The sequence below is a fragment of the Lemur catta genome, chromosome 2, assembly GCF_020740605.2.
Source record: "Lemur catta isolate mLemCat1 chromosome 2, mLemCat1.pri, whole genome shotgun sequence".
NCBI lineage: Eukaryota > Metazoa > Chordata > Mammalia > Primates > Lemuridae > Lemur > Lemur catta.
This window is the reverse complement of record NC_059129.1, coordinates 59,569,854-59,586,202: the sequence shown is the minus strand read 5'-3', so window position 1 is coordinate 59,586,202 and position 16,349 is coordinate 59,569,854. Positions and strand designations below refer to the sequence as shown.

General features: G+C 43.6%; 1 protein-coding gene across 1 annotated transcript; it reads right to left on the bottom strand.

The window, feature by feature from the left end:
• Window positions 1-10,532: 10,532 nt before the first annotated feature.
• On the bottom strand, window positions 10,533-13,479 carry IL17A (interleukin 17A). Its single transcript, XM_045542205.1, has 3 exons — window positions 13,453-13,479; window positions 12,115-12,311; window positions 10,533-10,839 (listed from the first exon to the last, which is right to left on the bottom strand). The coding sequence occupies exons 1-3, from the start codon at window positions 13,477-13,479 to the stop codon at window positions 10,602-10,604; spliced, it is 462 nt and encodes a 153-aa protein (XP_045398161.1). The 3' UTR covers window positions 10,533-10,601.
• Window positions 13,480-16,349: the final 2,870 nt, after the last annotated feature.

Sequence of the window (16,349 nt, the reverse complement as noted above, 5' to 3'; positions counted from 1 at the left end):
ATTAGCACAGGACCAATGACGAAGGTCTCTTCAGTAAATGTTTATCATGGAATCTTCATTACTATCATCATCACCATGACCATCGCCTATATTTGACACACATATGGGTATGTGCAAATCACTGTGATTGTTACTCCTTTCAGGAACTCATGAGAGAAACCTAGCTGTGGTGTTCCGGCATGAGGCATATGAGGTACAGGTCACCTTTGATCTGAGCCTTTTACGGCTGCTTGCTTTTAACCACAGACGTTTATCAACTTCCCCTACATTACCAAGAACGAGCTTCATGCTTTGAGAACCAACTTTGTCAACTCTGCCCTAAATGACACACCTGGCGAGAGTGGGTGCCTGATGACGTGAAGACGTGTGGGGATAAGCAACTGCCCTTGAAGTCACCAGGCCTTTCTTGTCAGTGCTTAGCACCGTCCTTCCTGATTCACTCTTTTTGTGACAGGCTCTGATTTTCCGAACCGGATTCTACATGTGCCTTGGTAGTCAAAGAAACAGGAAAAACACATGTCATGAACCTGTGCTTGTTCTCTCTGTCTCTCTCCCTCCCCCTCATGCCTCCAATTCCTTTTCTCATCTCTTTCCCCAGCTACTCTGAAATGTTTCCCAGGCACAGCTCAAATTCCTTTTCCTAGGTGAAGCTCTTCTTCACTCTCCCATCCACCAGTGAAGTACCTTTCTTCTGAATGTCTTTGATACCTACAATCTGTACCACTAGCATAGCCTATATCCTGCTGTGACACCCCAATTCTTTCCTTCCACTCCCACTTCCCCTTGCACCACGAGACTGTAGGTTCTTTGAGGATCGGAAACTCACCACTCATCTTTGGATCTCTCTATAGCCCCTACGATGGTGTTCTACCCAAAAATAAGTGCTCCATGTAATTAAAAAATAAAGTGATTAATCCATATTGTATTCAATGGCTCTGTGGATGACAGTTGTTCCATCTAAGAAAAACAGGCAACTGCATTTGGTCACTTGGCTTTGCTCTGTTGGAGAACAACCAAGAAAAGCTGATCGGTTGGTAAAGCCAGCTGCTTTGCAGCCCCTTTGCAAGTCTTCCACCACCCCCGATGTCCTGATATGCCCATATTTGGTTCCAGTTCTTGTTGCCTAGGCCCACCCACGGGCTTCTCTTATAACTCTCTGTATCCTCACGGCACCCCCTACCAAGACACAAGAATGCAAGAGGCCTGAGACTTAGATCCCAAGGATGGCTGCTCCCATGTCTGTGTAGGGAAGAGTTTTGTTGTTTTCGTTGCCGAATGCAAAGCATGAAGCTTGAAGTGTGAGACTAGGAATGAAGAGAAAGAGGCACAAAAATGTTTCTCAGAAAATCTGTCTTTCCCATAGAATTTTCCTTCAGCACAGTCCACTTGAGGTCCTTAGTGACTAAGCCTTGGAACTTACAGGAAGGGGATGTTATACGCATGTAGGCCCCTTTCAACCTCAATCTCTTTAGCTCGGAGTACTGTAGACTGTGAATGAGAAAACAAAAAGAAATAGTTATTGAGCTATTTCTCTTTGGAAAGCACTGGGCTTAGAGCTTGCTAAGCGTGTCTGAATGGGTTCAGTTGACTGATGGGGTGATCGAGGCCAGAGAGCTTAAACAACTTACTCAGACTCACAGAGCTAAATAACGGATGGAGCTAGGATTTAAACCCAACAGCCAGAACCGTTTTGTCCTTTAAGTCCCAGGGCACAGTGCTGAGGGTTTATAAGCCTTTCTAGGGCTGGAAATATGTTTGAGAAGCGGAAAAAGGAATTAATTGGCTCCAAAATGCCAAAGGAAGCCAACAAAATAAAAATGAAATTAAATTATGTGCTTTTACATAATTGAATATCATGTTAGTCAATTGCAATTAATTCAGCTGAAATAATTATACGTTAGTAACACTTCTGTTGGATGTGGATGCATTTTTACGGTTGGATCTAATGTGCATGGGCCTTCAACAGAGTGCCTAAGGCTTTGGAAAGTTGTAAAACAGACCTAGCTATGTGCCTCTACCTCTGGAGAAGCTGCGTCTTTTGCTCTCCTTGGCAAACTTCTGTCGCAAACAAGCCGGAAGAAGGAGGAGAAGGAAGGAGGAGGAAGAGATGGAGGAGGAGGAAAAGGAGGAGGAGGAATAGTAGGCATCCTCTTCTCTTGAGGGATGGCCTTATGTTTCCTTTTCACTGCCCTAAGGACTCAGTATAAAAACCTACACAGATTAAGCATCCAATCAATACTTGAAAGAATGAGAAAACTCATCAAATTAACAAAAAATATTGAATTTCCCAGTTCTTCCCACTGGTGTTTGATTAGGGCTGACTATAGGGCAGCAGCTATGAGGCAGATTGACCTCCAAATGGGACACAAATCCAAGCCAAAAAGAGTGGAGGGGCCTTGGCAGCTGCAGAAGAAACCCACCCCAGAAACCAGACCCCATGTGGGGCAGAAAATGACTTAGCTGCCTCTCGGTTTGGTTATGTTCTCCCTGACCATACTACACCACTGTGTCAGTGGTGAATCAGGATTCCCTCTTGGCTACTCTATACCTAGGACAGCCAATTGCCTAACAGATACAAAGAAATAAACACAATAACAAATCACATTTATTGAGCATTTCCTACACCCTGGCCCTATCACCATGCTAGCAGCATAATGAACATTATGTCATTTAATTCTCAATACCAACTTACAGGTTGTTTCCATTGTTATCCTTATATTCAAATATGAAACTGAGGTATAGAGACACAAGGAATTTGCCTAAAGTCACAAATCATGAGAGCTGAGGCCAGATTTGGTCAGGGCTGTAGAAAATGAGTCTATGCTACTCACTACCCGCTTTGCTGCATCTGGTTTTTGGCGAGTTAGAAAAAGCTTCCTTGCTCTGCTTGTTGCTGGTACCTGCCGTGAAAGTAATTCTTTTGGGATATTAGAGATCCATTCTGGAAATGGAAATGTGGGGGAGAGGTATCACTAATGTAGATCACTCACATCTTCGTAGAGTTTAGACACCCTCCTGCAAGGCAGCCGAGAAAAGGACGCGGAGAGAATAGAAAGCTAGATTTGATGAGAAGGACATAAAGGGATGCTTTTGGACTGTAGGAAGAGCTTTCATTGTCTCACAGTTGTGTAAACCCATTTGAATTGTAAGTCTTTTTCCAACTGCTCCCCAAATCATTGAATCCATGCTAAAAATTTCAACGTTTTGAAGTTTACACATCTTCATCCCAAGTTCTTCTCTCCCAGAAGTGGCCGACAGGTGCCTTTTAGGTCTCATGTCTTGATGTATTGGCCTTTTGGAAATATGGTCACAGTTACCAGAGGGAACTGCAGGTGGCAGCCTTTTGACAAAGTGCTGGGGAAAGGGATCATTAAATGGGCCAAGGGAAGCCAGATTGCATCTCATTCACAATTTTCTCCAGGGCGGGCCAGCTGCCGTCTATACAACAGGGAATTCTTGGTGGACACTTTGAGAATCTTTCAGAGCCCAAGCCATTGATTAGGGACTACATTTTGAACATTTAAAATGGTTTCATAATTTTTATGATATGTTATGAAAGTTTATTTACAGAGTTTTGTCTTTCCCCTTATATGTTTTAAATTATTTTGTTATGATAACTTTCTATAAGTATAATTACTGGGCCAAAGATCATGAACATTTTTAAGACTCTTGAATTAAATTATAAAATTGCTTTTCAGTGTTGTACTCATTTACATTTATTAGCAGTGAATAATTGATCAATTTAGCACATTCTTGCCAACATTTTCTATAGTTAAAAAAAAGCTTTTCTAGTTTGATAGGCACAGAATTGCTTACTATGAATCTATTTGATTATTAGTGATAGTAAATATTTCTCCATGTGCTTCTAAGACCTTTTGATGTCTTATATCATGTAAATTGTCAGTTTATCTCTTCTGTCCTTTTAGCAGATGCTCTTAATGCTTGTCTTGTAAATTATCACGAGCTTTTAATATCCATTTTTTTCATTCCTTCAACACATATTTATTGAACACCTGCCATGTACCAGACACTGTTCTAAGTACTGGGGATAGAGCATTGAGCAGAGCAGACAAAAATTCCTACCTGCACAGAGCTTTCATTCTAGTGGGGAGAGACAGACAAAAACAGAAAAAAGTAAGTTGGATAGTATATTAGAAGGAGGTGAATGCTACAGAGAAAAATAAACTGGGGAAGTTGGAGGGGGAGTGCCAGGGGGGCCAGAAGTGGCTTCACTGAGAAGGTGTAATTTGCACAAGCGAAGGGAGGGAGTTGTTCATCAGGCTGACAGTGGAAGGGTGTACCAGGCAGAGGGAACAGCAAGGACGAAAGCTCTGAGGTGGAAATGTGTCTAGTATTCAGGTTAATAGCCTAGATATTAACTGCTTGCAGTATCTGCGATAAATATCTTTTCAATCTGTTGTTGCCTTTCAGTGTAATGCTTAATATATAGAAGATTTACTATTTTGTGTAGCTGAGTCTATCACTCTTTTCCTTTGTGGTTTCTTCCATACCTTTTGAAAACTTTTACTTTTGAAATGTACCAAAAATGCAAAAGAATAAATAAAATGTATGTGTACAATTTAAACAATTACAAAAACCCCCCAAAGCAAACTTAAACACTTGAGACAATACCCACGTTAAGAAGTGGAATGTTGCCAGGACCTTGAAGACCTGCTGTTCCTTCCCTTCCCTTCTTTTCCCTCCAGGAGGAACCATGGCCCTGGCTTTTGTGTCCATCTTTCTTTGCTTTTATTTATAGTTGTATCACATCTGTCTTTGCATCCTTAAATGACATGATGTTTAGTTTTGAAAATCCCCCAGGTGGACAAACGCAAACCCAGCTGATGAGGAGAAGGCAACATTCCTGCTATTAGAGGAGGCTCCCAGGAGCCGAGTTGAATCCTTTATCGTGGTCATAGTCTGGCTTCAGCTTTTCTGGGATTTTATAAAAGCACCTTCCAGGGAGGTCATGAGTGAGATTTGAGAAACCCTGAGGGCTGTCGGGTAGGGCCAGTGAAGCAGAGCTGGCCAGCTGCCTGCCCCTAGAAACCAGAGCAGAGTTGTGTTTGGGATGCATCTGCTCATCCAGGGACCTCAATTCCCAGCACCTCTACATCCATGAGATGAAAAGGATACTGGGGGCCGGGTGTGGTGGCTCACACCTGTAATCCTAGCACTCTGGGAGGCCGAGGCAGGAGGATCGCTTGAAGTCCCGAGTTCAAGACCAGCGTGAGCAAGAGCGAGACCTCATCTCTACTAAAAATAGGAAAAATTAGCCAAGTGTGGTTGCCGAGCCTGTAGTCCCAGCTACTTGGGAGGCTGAGGCAGGAGGATCACTTGAGCCCGGGAGTTAGAGGTTGCTGTGAGCTAGGCTGACACTACCGCACTCTAGCCTGGGCAACAGAGTAAGACTCTGTTTCAAAAAAAAAAAAAAGAAGACTGGGTTCCTGAGTCCCCAAATAGAGGAGACATGCTCACTGACTAGGAATTCCTCACTTGAATGATTATGTGAGTGAGAAATAAACTGCGATTCTGGTCTGTTCTTCAGCTTTTTAGCCTACCTCAACTGACACCGCAGGTTCTTGCTGTGTAGCAGGACTAAGGTCAGGGTGAGTAGACTGCTCTGTATTTTCTGTTTCTGAGCCTTCCCTACCTACTCTCCGGTTTTCAAAGGTAGGTAGGTCAAAACAGACCTCCTGGTGGGGGAAATGAATGCCTTAAACTAATCCAGGCAGCGGGGCAAGGAGGACAAATAAGCACCTGGGATAAGCTTACCTGGCCATTCTGTCCTCAGATTCCAAAGACAGTTCGGTGACAGTGAGGACATTGCTGGCAACAGTCCTCAATACGTCTGTCCCTTGAGTCACATGGCTCCACTCTGGACTGGACACCCACTACTCTGGGGCACAGTTGCCATCCTGGGATCCCCACTGCCCACCTGGCAGGAAGTTCCTTAGCCTCTTTCCTGTGCCGACTCTATTTCTCATAATCTGTACCTTCCTATGTCTTGGTTTCCTCTCCTGAGGATGGAGCACATCCTCAAGTTATTTGAGACCTTTCCTGTCTGGAAACGTCTTTTTTCTTCCTTCATAGTATAGTCACCTTCAAATTGTCTACTTGTCAAAGCCAATATGGAGCAAACACGTTTGATTTTGCTCCACTAGAGCTGAGGAATTTTGTGTCTTTCTACTTCTGTCACTCCCTTCCACGGCCAGTTTTTTGCTTGTTTTACTGAATTCTGGATTACAGGCCTAGATGATGATGCTTGTTGTTATTTCTGACCTATACTTCAGATATTCTTTTTAAAAAATCATTTATTTTGACTTTAGGTTTCATTTAAAAAATTTATAACCATTATTTAGGCATGATTCAATGCACACCTAGTTTCAGTGCTCACAGAGGGTCCCCGACTGCCCCATCATAAATTCTTAGCTTTGAGTCATCTCTCAGGCAGAGTATCTCTCTGCATACTGGTTTTGCCAAAAAGGCTGCCTACTAGCATTTTCTAGGTCCTCACATACTTGAGAAAGTTTTTCTGTTGACTTCATAGAATGTTATTTGGTTGAGGATTTTTGGCTTAATCATTTATTCTTTTATTGATAAATATTTTTTGAGCACATATATGTGTGAAACACTTCTCTTTTCTTAAGGTATTAGGGTTGTCCGTAGAAACAAAACCAATAGTAGATCTATATGTGTATGTGTATGTGTATGTGTATATACAAACAGGTATGTGTGGAGACACACACACATACACACACACACACATACACACACAGGAAGACAGGTGTCCTAGCTCCAGAAGAGAGAGAGAGAATGTGCCCAAATTCACCTTTCTTCTGCCTTTTTTTCTGTCTGGGCCCTCAGCCAATTGGATGGTGCTTGTCTAAGTTGAGTGTTGGTGGATCTTTCTTACTCAGTCCATTGATGCAAATGAAAACACCCTCGCAGACATACTCAGAAATAATGCTTTACTAGTTGTTTGGGTATCCCTTAATCCAGTCAAACTGACACCTAAGATTAACCATCACAGTTAAGTAGAATTTTTTGAACTACTACATACATACAGAAAAATGCACAACTCATAAGTGTACAACTCAATAAAATATAAATTTGTCATCGGGTGGTTAAGGAAGATTTGCTGGAACAGATGCTTCTGACTTGTGCTTTCTCCCCTGTAGTGTTTTGAAGATTTTACTCCATTACTGCCCAGTGTTTGATGGGGAAAAGTCTGATGTCAATAAAATTTTGGTTTTTGATTTGGTATTTTATATGTTCTTCCTGGATATAAGTTTTATATGTTCTTTATTCTTAAAATTAAAAAAAAAATGGTTGAATATATTTGGATATGATTTCTTTCAATTAATTTTGTCTAAGCCTTAGTTTTCAGATTCACTTTTTTTAAAAAAAATTCCCAACCCAGGAATCTTTTCTCCTATTACAACTTTCCTTATTGTCTCTTTATTCAGGTTTCTCATTTGAAATTTCTGTTGTTCACACATTTTACCTGTACTCTCTATCTTTTGTATTTAAGATCAATTTACACTTATCATCAATTTATTTCTTCATCTTCATTCTGAGATAGCATCTCAAGTTGATCCTCTCCATCGGTGGTTGGCCGGTCTATGGAGGGTTGCCAGAAGAACACATCAAGATCAACCGGGGAGCTTGTTAAGAATAGTTTCTCAAATTCCGTCTCCAGAGATTTGATTTTACTTGATCTGATTTTCTTTTTTTTTTTTTTTTTGAGACAGAGTCTCGCTCTGTTGCCCAGGCTAGAGTGAGTGCCGTGGCGTCAGCCTAGCTCACAGCAACCTCAAACTCCTGGGCTTCAGCAATCCTCCTGCCTCAGCCTCCCGGGTAGCTGGGACTACAGGCATGTGCCACCATGCCCGGCTAATTTTTTCTATATATATTTTAGTTGGCCAGCTAATTTCTTCCTAATTTTTTAGTAGAGACGGGGGTCTCGCTCTTGCTGAGGCTGGTCTCGAACTCCTGACCCCTCGAGCGATCCACCCGCCTCGGCCTCCCAGAGGGCTAGGATTACAGGTGTGAGCCACCGCGCTGGCCTGATTTTCTTTTTCTTGAGACAGGATCTGGCTCTGTCTGCCAGGCTGGAGTGCAGTGGCGTCATCATAGCTCATTGCAACCTCAAACTCCTGGGCTCAAGCCATCCTCCTGCCTCGGCCTCACAAAGTAGCTGGAACTATAGGCCCGGCACGCCCAGCTAATATTTTAATTTTTTGTAGAGACGGGGTTGTGGGGAGTCTCACTATCTTGCCCAGGCGGATCTCGAAGTCCTGGCCTCAAGCGATCCTCTCGCCTCGGCCTCCCAAAGTAAGGCCTGAGCAGAGCAGGGGGGTGAGGCTGCGGGAGCGCAGGGAGCCGCAGGGAGAAGGCGGTGAGAGCCTTCGCGGCTAAGGGACCGCGCCACACGCTCATGGGGCCAAGAACAGCGTGGCGGTCACCACAACTTCGCCACAAGGAAGAGGTGCCATGAGATGGAGCAGGCGGGGAGCAGGGCCGGACGGCAGAAAGCGCTTTCTATCGCGTTGGACTTTACACGGTGGGTAGAGGTCGGAGAATGTGCGGAGCCGCCAGGAGCCACGGACAGACGTGGGGGACGTGGGGGGATGTCACTGCATGCCCCCAACCCGTATCTCTGGATCCCTCTAACACCAGCAGTGCCCTGAACACCTTCCAGGCCCGGGCGGGACGGTGCGGACGCGGAGGAGGGGCTCATCTGAGGACGCCTGGAAAGCGCACGGATTGCAGGCAGGACGGGGCAGGTGACAGCGCCACTGGGGAAATGGGAGACAGTAAAAGCCAAGCGCATTGTGGGGGGAGGAGGAGCATGGAAGGCGGCTACCTCTCCCTGCCACTCCCAGTAAAACCAATCTAGTGGGAAATCGTGGTTCAGGACCATGGAGAAATATGTATCCCTGCCCCCCAACAAAAACAAAAACAGGTTTTTCTTTTCACCATCACCATTCAGCGAAAACTGGAAAATGAGCAGCGGTTTTCAAAGGCTGTGAGAACCCCCAGCGGCAGCTGCCTGTGGGTCTCCTGTGGGGAGATGGTGACAGGGGGCCCCGAGAACCCAGAGGTACAAGCACAAAATGACTCTGGAAGGGGGCGGCTTGGGGAGCTGAGCCCTGGATTGAAAACTGGGAAAGAGGCAGAGCAAAGCCCTGGGCCTCTGGGTGGGGTCACAGCTGGCTGGAGAATTTCCAGAGGCCCCCCAGAAGTAGGGCAAGTCAGCATGCCAGGCCGTGGGGAGAAATGGTTATGACTCGAAACTTGAAACTACTCTGGAGTTGAATGTGATTCAGTTTTTATTTTACTTGGTCTGAAATTTTCTCATACTTCAAGTGTGTTTGGCCCCACTGGCTCCTGTGTGTCCCAGAGTGCACCGGATCAGACAGAAGCCAGGTCCTAGGAGTGTGGTGTGAGGAGGAGAGAAGTGTTCCTCTCGGTTGATCTCCTTCGAAGGAAGCTGGGTCTGGGGGGAGGCCGGACACCCTAGCCTCTCCTCCCAGCACAGCTTGTATTCTTGGGGAGGGTCTCATTTGCCCCACGTGATCTTTAGTAATGACATGCCATTTCTCGGGGCCATTATTTCATTTGCTTAATCCATTTTGGAATGCTTCAGTCCACAGCCTCGGCTAACAGTATGAGAGCTTTGGTCCTCTGTTGTCTCGAAGGCATGTGACATTGAGAACTTGAGCTTGGGTGGTTCCAGGGCATTGTTACTCCAAGGCATGCTTTGTTTTGCTCTATAGGAGAATTTGCACGCTCTTCCCAACTGGGAAGAGCTGAGTTTGCTGAAGTATTTTTAATGAGAAAGAATAAGGAAACAAGTTTTCTTTCCATTATTACAGAGGGATTTTATTATAAGGGTTTAACAGAACAGAGAGTTAACCTTGCTGTATGTCTTGTAACACTTTTAACAATTTACAGAATTTAAGTTTATAAATACGAAACTAGGTTTAGTCTTTCTCTCTTTCCAGCCATGTTATGTACTTCTAAGAGACAAAGAGGAGAAAATACTATATTCATATGTAGTAAAAACTCAAGAAATTTTGAACTGCCATTCAATCCTATCTAGGAGTTCCCCAGGCAGAACTGATAATTATACTTTTTCACCTTTCTCTAAAGACTTAAGAAACATAAATAGGTCCATAAATAGCTCATATAAATATAGGTTTTACATTTTAAATAACAAAATTCCCAAGTGTAGAATCTTGTCTTCTTTAAAAAGAAATACAACATCAGGCAGGTAATTCATTAAAAGGCTCCCAGGTTATCCCAGGGAGTATTAAATACATAAATAACTTAAAGCCTTTAGAAAAGCAAACAAGAAGCAAATTGGTATTCATTCTAAGCCTTCTTCCTTGGGGAGAGAGAAAGATAATTCAGATCCCCTCTCCGAACCAAGGTGTTATGTCTGAAACTTCAACTGGATGAACTATTTTAAGAATCCTAGTTAAGTCTGGTCAGAAATGGGGCTGTGTCTTTGAAATATGAGATTTCCTGAGGGCTGGGTCTGCTCCTTGGAAAACCTAACTGCTTTGGGGAGCCTCGGATGGGACCCGAAGCTCTTAGGCCACGCGGCGGACGATGGGGGTGACGCAGGTGCAGCCCACGTCCACCAGCATCTTCTCCAGCCGGAAGGAGTAGGGGCAGTGCTTAGGCTCCCTGCGCAGAACCAGGATCTCCTGCTGGATGGCGACGGAGTTCATGTGGTAGTCCACCTTCCCCTCCGCATTGACGCAGCCCAAGTGGCGACACCTGGCTTCCCAGATCACTGAGGGGTATCTCTCAGGGTCCTCATTGCGGCTGCAGGGGAGACAAAAGCCAGGAGGAAAGTGAGTTCCTGGTGAAGCAGGAAAGGAATCAAACAGGCATAAATGAAGGGAGGAAATTCATAGTGTGACAAATCATAGGCATTGCAAATTCTTTCAGTGATGTTAGCCTGGAGAAAGACTTTGGGGAAAACTTGGATTTTCAAGCACATAAAGTGTTATAGGAAAGAAGACAATGATCAGTTCTTCCCAATTTCTTTGAAGAATGAACAGAATAAGTTAGACTGAGATCACAGAAATGATTTAAGCTCGACACAAAGGGTAATTTCTTAGGGTACGTTTGATAGACGGAAAAAGACCAAGGGAAGAGTAGACTTTGAATCATCTAGGAATAAGACAGCTATTTATCTGACTTGATGAAGTCTATCTTTGAAAGAGGGAGTGCATCAAAATTTTATCTGACAGCACATTCATGGGACAGAGCCCAGAGCTGAGATAAAGGGCTGAGAACAAAAGTGTACATGTCTCTATAACCTTTTCTTCTCCCTCTCCTTCAGCTGAGTAAATGATTTGCTTTGACTTTTGAATTGATTTAACTATTCTTAGTAATGGGAAGAGGAGAACAAATCCTACAGTCAGGTCAATCTGTAGTTTCCATATAACTCAGGCTTATTTGCATAAGTCAGATGATCAAAATACATTTTGTATTTAATCCTTGATGGGGTCTAAATACTAGGTGTACTAAGCACACAGCAAGTATAGGTATGTTGGAGAGATCAATACTATGTAACTCAAAAAAGGGTAGAAATTCCCAACATGACACTTTCTCCACTGAGACTCAAGCTATATTTTCCCAGTGCAAACAGGATGACAAAAAAAAAAAAAAAAAAAAAAAAGGCACTAAAACACTAGTTAATTATTAGTTATTTTCAACAAGTCTTCTCAACTGTAGCTCTGATTAAGATAATCCAAGCATTAATCCCCTATGATAAATGTCTTTTTTTTTGAGTATAAATAAATAATAGACTTGGGAATCTCATAAATATTAGAATAATGATTAACATTAATCTGGTTGGTTTCTGGTGTCAGTGACAATGAGATCTAACAGGATAAGTGTTATGGGGGGTGGGGATCTTGTGCTTTGTTGAAGAAATCTATAGAAAGTTTGAGAATCATCGCGTGTACTATGGCCCTTCCAGGTTTGACTGATGATTCTGAGTGAAAAAGATCCTCCTCTAGGTGACTTAAATGGCAGTGTGAAACCTAAGAGGGGTGAAGAATAGAGTTGTCATCTGGGGCCCTTACGTACTGGAGAGTCCAAGGTGAAGTGGATCGGTTGTAGTAATCGGAGGGCCTTTTGGGATTCGTATTCCGGTTGAGGATGTTCAGATTGACGTTCACAGTCTGGGGGAAGTTCTTGCCCTCAGTATTTGGGCATCCTGGATTTTGTGGGCTTGCTATTCCTGCCATCGTTACAGCTGCCAGACTCAGCAGCAGCAGCAGTGACTGGAACTGAATGGGAAAGAAGAGAGAGGTGAGAGATTGGATTAGTAGGGTTTTTTTTTTGACTAATTGTGACGATGATGTATTGCTAATCGTAAAGAATATACTATGCTCCAGGAAAATCTAATTTTCAGATCAGTTAAATAAAAATCTAGTTAGATGACCAATATAATGTTAAGATCGTGGCATTTTTTTTTTAAAACCAGTTTTCAACATTCGTAGAAGTCAACAAACTCAGAGAAGACACGTTCTACGTTGACTGGCAGTAATTTTAGTAAAAATGTCAAGTCATGGCTTATCGTCAGCCCGTCAACATATGCATCATTTTTGGGTCAATGGGAGAATAATGACCTTGATTTTCTAGTGGAAATGTACCCCTGTACCATTGTTCTTGGTCCTAGCATTCTGTGATACCCTATTTGAGGTCAAACGTGCACCTTGGAAGAAAGGGCTGTAGAAAATCTTTGTGGTCTCAATATAAATATTAGAAATGCTATTGGTGCTTCTGGCAAATATCCACCTAAAAACTGGATCCCCTTATATTTTCTTAGGTGTATTTTCTAGTTCTAAATTGAACACATATTGACTCATGTAATAAAATCAGATTTCTAAAAATATACTCTAAGTTAAATATTTTAAAACATAAAAGCCATTTATGTGAAAGCACAGCTATACATATATATAATTAGAATAAATAGTTTTGATGTACCAAGACTATGGTATAAGATAAGGGTATCAATGGTCACTGCCACAGCTTTCAAATTTTCAAAGATAGTGACCCATTTTAAAGAAAATGGAGTAAAGAAAAATGCCGTGGGAGAATTAGATTAAATCCTTTGTACTCAGGAAAACAATCTTTCAATAAACATTCCTTCTTACTGCGCAGCATCACATGACACATTTTGTGTGGTTTAGCCCCGATACAGCTGTCTTTCAGTTTTAATCTCATCTTTCAAACTGATGTATGTCAGTTCTTGAAAATGCTGCACAGCGACTTAAGTATGTACCGAAGCTTTCATTTCCCATCCTACATATACAATGTTCTTGGGGCTTCGTAGTTAGAATCCAGCCTCGCATGCCCACAGTTCAGAAATAGCGTCTGCTCCGTGTCAACGAGAGCATCGCACGTCAGTGCGGGACTCACCCCCAGCGAAGTCCTCCCAGCGGTCATCGTCGCTCCTTCCGATCCCGCGGGGACTGATCGAAGAGTTTGCGCCTGCTGCGAGGTGGACAACGTGTAGCGCTACCTCCTCTCTTTTTATAGGAATTTGCTCCTCCTGTGGTCACTTACGTTGGTGTGTCAGAGTGGGTTCAGGGGTGACACCATTTAGGTTAAAATTTCCATCCCCAAATGAGGTCAGAGAAGAACCTCCCCTTTGTGACGGGTAATATCTGCTTCTGAAGGAAAATGGGAAGGGCAGAAATTCGAGTTTCTAAAGATCACGTCTTCTCTTCATTCTTCAAGGAGCTGTTACTTGTTCGAAGCTGAGCCAAGATGCTTTGCTACAGGTCAATATCATGTATTTGTGAACATACATAAAGCTGCCATAAGGGCTATACTTTATTTTAATAGCTTATGGGGAAATAAAAGTTTACCATTACATACAAGTCTCCTGGTGTCATGTACCTTGATTTCTCACTTGATCTTTCCTTTTCTCACTGATTCCCTGGGCAGTTGTTGTCTAAACAATTCCAGACATGACTCAAGTTCCCACCATATACACAAACAAAAAATGAAAAAATAATCTAAAGATGGCAGGATCTATTATATGTAATTGAATTTAACAACCGTTTCGTTGCATGTCTACTCTGCTTAAGGAATGAATAAGTAGGTTGGAGAGACATGAGATTTACTCTGAAAGGCATGTGTGACATTGCATGTTACCAGGCCACTTACCACTATTTGGTGTTTTGAGGCTTGATCTCGCGCAATTCTTCAGGAGGAATGAGACAAAGAGGAGAGAATGAGGGGAGGTGGCCGGACACAGGGAGGAAGGAATTGCAAATGGAGATGGAGACTAAAGAAGGTGATGGAGGCAGAGCAAAAGCAGGCAGTGGGAAGTAGACAGTAGTGAGGAGGAAAAGAAGGAAATAGCCGTCCTTGTCTCTCTACTTTCTAAGTAAGATGAACTTTGACTCAGGTCCTTCAGTGTAGCTGCTCAGGAACACAAGGGATGAGGACAAGGATGACAAAGGTGAGGGGTCAGTGGACACAGATGCACCCTTCTCTGCCCTTCACCCCAATGAGGTGAACACCGCCTCCCAGGCCCTCAAAGGGTATCATATTGCACACGTTCGTGCAGGGAGGATGACCGGCAGTTCCAACTCAGTGATTGGAGTGTATTTAAAGTTTCCTGGGCCCATTTGACCAGAGATCCATTCCTCCCTGCCCTGCTGTACTCTGCAGCTCAGAGGGCTGCTGCCAAAGGCTGCTTTCGCAGACCCCCCTCAGCTGGATTTCGGCTGGGCTCAGCCAAAGTGGGATTGGAGGGTGGAAGATTGGGAGTGGGAACAGGAAGGGGAGAGGAGCCAGGGGCTTCCTCCTTCTGTCTCCCAGAGGACTGCTGCTCCCCTTGTCCCTCCAGCCTTGGGATGGTAGGAGCCTCTTGCTGATGCCAATCTCAGTGACCGTTGTGACCGGTTCCCTGAATTAAATTCCCTATGTTGCCATGCCTGAAGGAGCTTGTTTCCTGGAGAGATAGACCCCGACTGATGGATGAGGGAGGCCACCAACACTTGAATTTCAGTGGTGACGATAGATGACCGTGGTAGGTGAAGCAGACACTGATGGTGTTGGCATCACCATCTACCTACCCTTGAAGACAGGAGTCCCTATGAGAGATCCTGCCCCTCCCCTACATGCGATCAGGTAGCAATCTCAGAGCTACAGTGTCTCCCACTTCTGTCACCTATTTCCAGGCCTACTGCTGTTCCTGTAACTCAGACTCTCACTCACCTGGATGGCTTCACTGGCTGCCTTTGCTCTTCCCAACTGCTGCTCTCAGACCACCTTTGACATTCTTGCAATAATGATTCTCAGTGCATGGATATGACTGTGCCTTTTTAGAGTAGCTTGCCTACACAATGAAATGTACTGAATTCGTATTTGAGTCTGTGAAAACTTCCTGTCCAGGCTCACCTCTCACCATGCTCCGTGACCCAGGCTCATGGGGTCCTGGTTTTCCTCTTTTCAAATCCTTCATACCTTTAGTTGAGGCACTGTTTCTGAAATGCCCCTCCTGGCCCTCAGCTTATTAAAAATGCTACTTGTTCTTCTACTTGACATAAGACATTTGTGTATTTGCATTTTTAGATTTTACTGTAAGCCTTCAAGGCCAGCATGTTATTCATTTTTGTGACTTCCGTGATGCCTAATGTGGCCCTTTCTATAACGTGGGTTTTTACAGGTTGCTTTTGTGTTGCTTGTTCCTCACGGCCATTCATGCACATTGCACATATACTGCTTGCCATTTGTTTACATAATCTACTTTCCTGCTAGACTGTGAACTACCTGAAGACAGGTAACTACCTTGTTAGTCTTTGCATCGCTTGGCATAGTGTCTAGTAAGTAGGAAGTGCTCAGTGTTTTAACTGATTGACAGTATGAATAATGTTCTTTGAAAAGCTCAGAATCTTGAGTATTCTTTTTAGAACACAGCTTCATTCCAGTAGTTCTGCTGAGTTGTCTAATGCCTTGGCCCTCCCCGTTTTGATTTTTTTGAAAGTAATATGATGAGGGTGTAGCCTATTCTGGACTACCCCAGAGTGGAGAATTCTTTGCTTGTTGCTTTCTGACAAACATGAGGTGGAGGAGAATGTGCTTGCTGCTCATTCCTTTGGTTGATGGTGAAGGGGACAAAGCGGACTCTAGCTGTTCTGCCTTCTGTGCTGATGAAACTCAGCTTGTATGCTGTCCTTTGAAATGCTGGCCCTTGCTTTAGAATAAGAATGGGGAAATGAAATGAATTTTTTGTAAAAGTGTAAAAATGATCATTTTGATGAGGTGGTTGGATCTGGGTGTGCCCTACCTTGAGTAGGGCT

Coding starts and splice junctions, on each gene's coding strand:
- IL17A (XM_045542205.1), bottom strand. CDS start 13,479: ATGACCGCTGGGAGGACTTCGCTGGGG. Junction 12,312..13,452: donor CTGGGAGGACTTCGCTGGGG/GTGAGTCCCGCA, acceptor ATTCAGTTCCAG/TCACTGCTGCTGCTGCTGAG. Junction 10,840..12,114: donor ACTTCACCTTGGACTCTCCA/GTACGTAAGGGC, acceptor TCTCCCCTGCAG/CCGCAATGAGGACCCTGAGA.